Here is an 8,848-nt window from a genome sequence, read left to right on the forward strand (position 1 = left end):
TCATACTGATCTGGATCTGTTCTCATTCTGTATGATACACACTGAACTGGAAGTTTTTTTTATTTTCCTTTTTTAAGCCTGATTACCACCATACTTAAAGAACTCTTAACAACTCAGAGCTGGAATAAAATTACTAAACTCATGCTGCTAGAGAGACAAATAACCACAAAGATCTTCATAATTAATTTAGGATAAAGTTTATTGCATGATTTCAGACATGTCATGTTGACTACATTGTGCAAATACATGCAATATTCAAAACATGCTACATGTTAAAGCAGTTTATTTGGTAAAGATCTTGGACTGATGGATCACTGCAGGGCATGTTGTACTATAGAATTTTGCAATATAAGTAGTCTGAATAAATCATCCTTATCCACTAATAAAACTCATCTAGGCTTCATTTTTCAGTCTTGAAATGTATATATATATATATATAGCTAAACATGAAAACAACAAAATCATACATCAGGATTAAAGGCAGTACAAAAATAATTACTCTAAAAAAGAAATAAAAGCAGACCTGCTGGGCGCGCTGTTCTTCAAACGTCTTTGATTCACTTAATTAGGTAGTTAGGTTCTCCTACACATGGGTACTGGTAGTGTTGGCTTTCTAACTACTGCTGCCACTCTTCTTATGCTCTAAAACTGAGTCTTTGAAGCAGGAACAGGTGAGCAAAAAAACAGTCACTCATGGGGTCCTCAGTTGGCCTGCTGGCGACCCAGCCTGAGGTCATAGGACACTATGTGGAAGTTGTCCCAGGAAAACAGCTTCCTCTGTGCCACGTTGTAGTCAATCATGCTGTTGTAGCCGTATTTGTTCTTGAAAGGGATGGATATGGCCTTCCCCTGGTTGGTTTCGGTGTCGTACACATAGTTGATGATGGTGTCAGGAGCTGCGTAGCTGGCCACGGTGTACAGCTTTCCACAGATGATGAATGAGTTGGCTACAGATGACTTCCTAATGTTGGTCTCCCAGCTCTTCTTCACCTCCAGACTATTTGGGTCCAGCTGTGAAATAACAATGGCTCCTTGGGCCTTATTGGTAGAGTAGACGGCCCACAGCCCCTTCTCGTCCACAGACAAGTCAATGTCTGTGTAGCCTCCCCAGGAGTAGGGGAATTGGCCATGGAAGCCAGCATGGGGAAGTTCCCGACGGGCTGCGACATGCTCAGCAGCCAGATCATAGCGGATCAGAGAACGACTGAGCCGTCTCTGATAATACAGTGAGCCTCGATATAAAGTGGCCCCAGTGCTCTCTAAGGGGTCTGGCAACAGCAGGACCTGATGCAGGAAAATGTGAGACAATAAATAATAAATTTTTTGGCTCATTGAAAAGCATTTATCTGATACCTACCTTGGATGGGAAGCCTTTAGAGAGTTGTTCCATGTCCTCATATCCAAACAGCTGTCTGACTTCAGTTCCGATTGTATTGATGCGCCAGATCATGTTGGCCCCATATGGCAAAACACCCTCAGGGTCCTGCATCCAAACCCCATATTTACCTTCAATGTTTTCGGCTTTCCTGTGAGTGACCGGCTCACCAACTGAAACCAGCTCCCCACAACCTGCAAGCAGGAGGAGACAACACATCAGAGGGAAGGATCCAGGTGATCCAAATGGTTTGAGACAATGTAGGCCTAAACGTAGCAGACCATAGGAGAAAACTTGCCCAGGTACATAATAATTAACACCCCAAAATCAGCCCAAGAACAGTGGATTGAGTTACCATGTACTAAAACTAAAACAGATCTGTTAGGTTCCTGTTGCTGTGACCATATTTACACATTTCAACACACACACAATAAAAACTATCAAGCTGACTCAACTGGGCCCAATTCAGTCAGAAAGCTGTGAATCAACAGTTTTAAAAGCAGCAATCCTTCGATCAGCTTATCCTTTAACTGCCAACATCAGAAGGCCCCATAACAAGCCATGCGACACTGAAAAGGGTGTAGGTGAGCATGGTGGAGGCATGATAAAGGTGGATCTGAACAGGGCTGTGATGATGTCACTATTTGTCATCATGAATCAGTTAACTGTGCACTTCAATTTAGTCTTAGTCACTGCCATCAGAGCAACAGCAGCTGCACCACAACTCATTCCAACCGGGAGCCCTTAGCTTCTCTTACTGAGAAAAACGATAACGCTGGCTGTATCTTTACCACTTCCTAAAATATACCCTTGCACTCAGATCCAGGATGTGGCACCAGATTTAGGGTTAGATAAGAATATGTCTTATAAATACACCCAACACTGTGTAACTTCTCATGGCCTCATCAAAGACTGAATGACGTTTCATGTTGACTGTACGTGTATTTTCATGTCTTAAATAATCAAACCTGCTGAGAATGCTTCGGCAAAACGAGCTGCAGTGTGATGTGGTTTTGGGAAACCCATCCAGAAATGGGTTTAACAACTTTGTTAAATGATATTCGTGTTAGAGGTACCTTCCCTCTTATGACCCTAACATGAAACTCAGAGGGGCCCTCATACCTACGGTTTGGTATGACGGTGGTATTCTCGCCCCAAATGCCCTTGTATTAATAGTAGTATTTGCTTTAAGGTTGTCAGCAGGGAGGTGAGTGTCATGTTTGCGAGGTCACATGGATTGGGGAGGGGGTTGTGTGCAGGAAGTCAGTTAGGTATGAGCAGCAAAGACTGGCTCCCATTCCGGCTTGTATTTAGATGTCATCTTCGGAAGGACATTGCTATGCTTTTTAAAATGTTATTTCCGCCAACTATCAGATTTGTATCAATGTTCCCATGCAAAGAATGAAAAGACATTGCTTCTTGGTTGCCTTTTATTTAAGTTTGTTCATGCTAATAACTTTAATCAGCTTCATTATTGTTACAGATTATTAGAAACTAACTAGAACCTTAAAATAGTTGCAGACCTGCTCTGATCAAGTTAACACAGCAGCACATTGGGAAATCTGTGATTTGTAATGAATGAAGCTGTTTCAGGTTAAAGATTAAGACCTGTGTTGTCCTCGTTGCCATCAGGAGCAGGTACCTCAGTGACCTCAGCCTTCAGCTCCTGAAAGCCTGGAGATCCATGCTGCCATGCTGAATCTGAGCAGAAATGGAGAGACAGAGTAAACAAAGGAATTTACAGGAAGTGAAAGCTCTGCAGAAATCTTGTCTCACCTCTCAGGCGGCTGCTGTCTCCCTGCTGGTTGGGCCTCGTCATCAGGTGGGATATCTGACTGGAACCTAAACACACACACACACACATTTATGTCACAGCTTCATCATCTACAATAGTTTGGAGAGAGTTTGTGTACCCGTACATGTCTGTGCCACTACTGACAGCAGGGAATGTGACCACAGGGATCAAACACCCCTAAATGGATTTCCAGCTGCTCTGGAGTCAGCCAGTCGGTAGACTGACTGACCATAACACACACCACACACTTGACACCACACCTCGCCACAACAGCGTCAACTTCAAACCAACCACTTGGCTTTTCTTCCTTGTATCACCGTCAAATTTCACATTATTTAACATTTTGTTTTTGTTTGTTCCAACTCCTCCAAGCCAGTTAGTCTTTTGTCTGTTTTTTCTTTTTGTCATTTTCACAAATCATTACTGTGAAACATAAACCATGTCAAAAAAAATGTGATGAACTGTAAAGTCCTTGGCTTGGCCAGATATGAACATATAAACATAGAGATTTTTTTTCATGAAAACTGATATGTAGCATGGCTTTCTACATTTGTATGTAGAAATAGTTTGGTTGTTTTTTTTGTTGTTTTTTTTTTTCAGTGCTATCACACATGCCTGCTTTGCTCCTGCAAGTGCAGCGTTCAGTGTTCTCAGGCAGGCAATGAGCCCTAAAGATGCAGAGAACATTAAATGTTAGCATCTGGAAGCTGATGTTTATTCTTAGCGGTGATGAAGAGGCGCAGTAGGTTGGTAATGGGGCAGATGATGAGCAACAAGAATGTAAGAAATGTAAATTTGCAGGAGTTCATAAAGTGTTACAGGGAGCGCAGACATTCACTCTGAGCTATTAGGCTGTTTAGCCAGTCATCAGCACCATACTCATCATCACAGATAAATAGCGTATTCTCCTGTTGACTTGTCCTTGGCGTGTGCTGTATATGCCCTCACATTTTCCCCTCTGTTGAGTTTTTTTTTTTTTTTTTTTTTAACAAAATGCCACAAAGCTCATTCATTTTCCAGATGAAGAGGTTCAGTGTGAAGAGACAACAGTCTAATCAACTCATGAGAGCTTTTTCATCTCAGTTCTCCCAGTTTGCATATTTCTCTGTACAATCATGAGTCAGGATGCTGTGCACAGAAAGCAGAAAGCTAATTTACATTTTGATTGCTTTGCTTGTTGCATGTCAGGTGCAGTTACTGAAACATCTTACAGACATTATATACGTCTACAGCTTCTTTAGGATGCACTTTCTCATGATTCAAAGAAATTCTGGTAACTGAACAGAAACAATACAAATCTGGTTTCTATGACTGCTGTTCTAATTCTGCCCTTGTTCATTTTAGCAAAATCTCAAGTCTGAATGCAGTTTGAACATAAATTCCTCCTCCACAGAGCTGAATCGTGTCGGCTTTCACAATTTATATTTGTTTTGCTTGCAGCCCAGGCCACATTCTGTGTATTTCAGTCTGCAGGTGAAAGCATGAGGAGCTCAGCAGATTACCTGAAGTTCGATGGAGTATATAAGCCTCCCAAAGCGGAGGGGAGCAAGTATGTCCCTCAGGAAGCAGTAAGGAAAGATTTACTGCTGCAGGAAATCTCAGCTTTGAAAGCAAATGGTGTTGAGAGCTAGGAGGGTAAACAGAGCTATGCTTCACTGATAAAAGAAAGAGGGATGGTGATAAAGTGGAGATGAGGATCACTGCAAATACAGAATGGCAGAGCTTAACCTCAGAGACTACAAAATAACGTTAGATCCCAAATTCATTGGACTTTCAGACCTCCAGCAGCTCCAGTTAGGACCATAATGAGCACAGAACTGCTGCTTGCAGTGAGTGCATCACATTACAGCGACCCTCTTATCCCCCCCCCCCCCCTTTTCCAGGGCTATTCTCACCCTTTTCTCGCCATGCTGAGGGAAACACCAGCTATAAAGACAGCAGGATCAGTCCATAAATATAAAGCTGATCCTCTCTGGCCTGACTCCAGCACTCCTAAATCCAGGGCAGGAAGTGGGGACACAGGGAAACCTGAGCTGAGTGTCCTTGCAAACTTAGGGGACAACCAAAACATTACCATGCAAAAACACACACAAAAACAGGTGTGCATCATTAAACCATGACAGCAAATTATTCTACTTTCTTTGTTTTCAGGAGGAATTGTAAATTTTGTTTTGTCAAATAGGAATGGAAGCACAGGATTCATGAGTAATTTTGTGTGGCTTTATAAGTGCATAATATTCCACATCTAAAATGTATTTACAAGTCACTACTTTTCAGTTTCAGTTAACTCATCATCATCATTACAGAAAACTAATGTCACTAAATGCATATTTCCCTTTAAGGATGATCTGTTTGCAGACAAGTAGGTTTTTTATTTGTGGGTTCTAATTATGTTTAGAGAGGAAAAACCTCATTATCTCATCTTCGTGTTGTAAGAGCTCTTGAAGTATCTGTCTTACCACTACCAGCTCTGATTGGGGTCCTGTCTTGCCGAGGGGTGCTGGGTGGGACCACAGGGGTTTGAGGAGGACACGGCCTGCTCCTCAGCCTCTCCGTCTCCCTCCTCATCTCCTCCATCCTGAGGTGCAGCCCTTCCAGTTCCCGCTCCAGACGCTCCTTTTCTCCCTGCATCAGGTTTCTCTCTCTCAAGGCCCGGTTCAATGCCTCCTGAAGCTCAGCCTGAGCTCTGGTTCCGACCCCCTGCTGACCCCCTTGGGACTGAGAGCCTTTTCCACTCAGCTGGGATACCATCACCTCCAGCAGGCTGAGTCTGGCTTTCAGGCCCTCCACCTCCGGGCTTTCGACCTGTGGGCAGCTTGCCTCAGCAGGGCTGGGCACTGTGAAGGTGTAATGACATCGGCCACTCCGATCATTTCCCCTCCACAGAGAGGCTCGGTCCTGGGCATCCCCTCGAAGCACAAGACTGCATACGCTTAATAAGAGAAGAAGGAACATGTTTCAGACTGTCCTTTCACACAGGGGTTTCTAAAATAATTAATTTCTTTGTCCTCTGTCCAGTCTTCGGTTTTTGTGTGGACTGATCCTTTAAACCTTTACAAATTCCAAATTTCAGGTGATTTTCTTCTTTCTCCTTCTCTTGCTGAGGTACCTCTTTTATTTGAGTTGCTTTCCTCTGTCGTCCCCCGTCTTTTTCTCTCCTCTGTGACCAGGCCTGCTACACTGAGCTCTCCCCAACAGCTCACAGATATTTATACAATCTGGAAAGGACGCAAGGAGGGAAACTGAAAACAGGGAAGAGAGGAGAGGTGAAAAGGAGGGAGGGAAGGAGGGAGGGAAAGGAATAGTGTAGTGAGGGGGAGGGAGAGAAGAAAAGAGAAAAATAAGTAGAGTGATGCTGGTCATTTTAGAGACAAAAACATCTTATTTTTACATAAATCTTTTTGGGTTTTGTGGCTCTGCAAATGGTGATTTTTATTTTTTGAAAATGTGATTTCTGCTCCTGGCGTTTTAATCATTTAATTTTTTTTAATGTTCACATCTTACCTGGAAAAGTTTATCTTTCATTTGTTTGATTCAATCCCATCCATAGAGATTGGAGGTTTGGGTCCAGCATGACAGGCAGAGCTGGTCCACACAGGATACAGTTACCTCCTGAGGAGCCAGTGTCTCCTTTCATAGTGTTCGGGGCCTGGTGACTGGATATCTGACGCTGACCCTGACGCGGACCGTGTCCCGTCAGTTGGGTGAACATGCTCCAAACCATGCTGCGGTCATTACACAGCAAGATGAGTACATACAGCTTACAATCGCAAACAACTTTTACAGCTCTCACTTTACTGTCGAAACCTCTCCTGGCCCTTTCTTCACATCCTCATGTCTTTTTAACTCTGTGTGTGTTCAGACTTGTCATCCATCCATCTCAGCTGACCTGCATGGCCTCGAACCCTAAAACATCTCAAGGGTGCAAAGAAGAAGAGAGCTGCAAGGGTTGAAAAAGTGCAAAGTATGCACACCCTTGAAAGCACATACTTGCAGGCTGATGGCATCTTCCCTGGCTGCTAACTGTACTTGTATAAAGCTACGTGTGCTGCAGTTGTCACAATCTTTTTAAAAAGTAATTTATAAAATATTAAGAATTTTGATTTCTTCACCTGTTAAATGTCATGGAAGCAGATTTGGAAAGAACACTTGGGAAAATATGAGGGGATAGAAAGAGGTAAAAGAAAGAAACGACTAAGAAAATAATGACATAATATTGATTAAATGATTTTTTAAACTGTGATGCTAGCAGCACATTTTAAGTTATAATTGAGAATAATGAGCCAGTGGATTTACCTTCTATAAATGGACTTGTGATTACTTACTTGTGATTAAAACAATTTTTTCAGCAATTTCTTTATCTTCTTTTCAAGCAAAATAAACAGATGAATGAACATCATCCATGAGCAGAAACTCCATAGTTCATGCCAAAGGTTGCGTAAGCATGATGCACTAACCTTGCTCCTTTCTCTGAGCCTGAGAACATCTGAGATGGACTGAAGTAAAAAGGAAACTGTCCCAGGGTCTGATGGAAATGTATTACTTTTCTTTGATAGAAATCATGGAAGCTGCATCCTCTGGACTAAAGACAAAACAAATGATATGATTTGTTTTCAGCTCACAGTCCAAAAGGCAGAATCCCTGATATTACACGGGTGCATTGGTTGTCAGGGCCTGAATAACTTGTACCATTGTGAAAGTCATCCACACTCAAAAATGGTATTAATAAATACATGGTTACAGGTTCACATCACACTGCCTGAACATGTCCTTATATAAAATAACAGGTAATGAAAAATGACCTCATCTCTGATTTTTTGTGCCTTACCTTTCTTTTCTGTTTTGCAAGACTGATTAATGCAACTATAAATTCTTTACTAATTACAACAGCATGGCTCTATATCCATGACTGACACTTCACCCCTGAGGACTAAAGTGTCAGTCCAGACACACTGAAAATATCTGGCACATATTGACTGTAAAGCAGCTGAAATCCTGTACTGAGCTGGAATGAGAAAACATTTCACTTTTAATATGGCAGTTTGTTTTTCATTTCATTTTAGTCAGTAAAACATTTACAGGGTGGCATTAAAAGATGCAGCGTGGTATGAACCAATGACACATCCACCTCCAACTGATCAGTCTCCACTGGAGAGAATGTATGTGTTCTTTAATAAATGGTGGTTGGCACATTGTCCACTCTCCCTCTTGTGAGTTTGTCTCACTTTTATGTGGCTCATATAACCACTACTATGCCCAGAATTTGAGGTCATCTTGTATGAGCCCTTAACAGAGGACCAAAACATCCTCTGCTGCCAGTGTGGATGCCGTATGTGCAGGCAGAAAGAATAGGAATGTCGCACTTACGAGGTATAGCAGTTTGTTTTTTTATCCTTGCATGCAGATGTACAGCACCAACTAAAGACATTTAAACTCAAAGCCATCCATTAGCAAACAGGCTTTTTAAATGCAACCTAATCTACATTTATGACCCATTCATATTCAGAGATGAAATAAAGAAATCACCCGTTGTGTGCTTTAACAACAAATGTGAGCTGAAAGGACATCTGCCATAGATCAGCAAAGCAAATGGTCCCAATGGGCCAGTTTCATTTCTGCTCCCTCAGTAAGGTTGGGCAGTGCTTGTTGAAGAATGGGCTGTTAGTGTGTGTTTACAT

At 42.2% G+C, this 8,848-nt stretch overlaps 1 protein-coding gene across 1 annotated transcript; it reads right to left on the minus strand.

Moving 5' to 3' along the window:
• Positions 1 to 181: 181 nt before the first annotated feature.
• Positions 182 to 6,364, minus strand: myoc (myocilin). The gene is made up of 5 exons (XM_042005932.1): positions 5,630 to 6,364; positions 3,152 to 3,217; positions 2,984 to 3,076; positions 1,358 to 1,569; positions 182 to 1,284 (listed from the first exon to the last, which is right to left on the minus strand). The coding sequence occupies exons 1-5, from the start codon at positions 6,123 to 6,125 to the stop codon at positions 703 to 705; spliced, it is 1,449 nt and encodes a 482-aa protein (XP_041861866.1). The 5' UTR covers positions 6,126 to 6,364; the 3' UTR covers positions 182 to 702.
• Positions 6,365 to 8,848: the final 2,484 nt, after the last annotated feature.

The sequence above is a fragment of the Melanotaenia boesemani genome, chromosome 14 (genome assembly GCF_017639745.1).
Source record: "Melanotaenia boesemani isolate fMelBoe1 chromosome 14, fMelBoe1.pri, whole genome shotgun sequence".
In the NCBI taxonomy this organism is placed as follows: Eukaryota; Metazoa; Chordata; class Actinopteri; order Atheriniformes; family Melanotaeniidae; genus Melanotaenia; species Melanotaenia boesemani.

Bases quoted from the DNA above. Each gene is read 5' to 3' on its own strand.
- myoc (XM_042005932.1), bottom strand. From the start codon at position 6,125: ATGTTCCTTCTTCTCTTATTAAGCGTATGCAGTCTTGTGCTTCGAGGG. The intron at 3,218-5,629 runs GTAAGACAGATA...GTGTGTGTTTAG, and splicing joins CCCAATCAGAGCTGGTAGTG to GTTCCAGTCAGATATCCCAC. The intron at 3,077-3,151 runs GTGAGACAAGAT...ATTTCTGCTCAG, and splicing joins AGACAGCAGCCGCCTGAGAG to ATTCAGCATGGCAGCATGGA.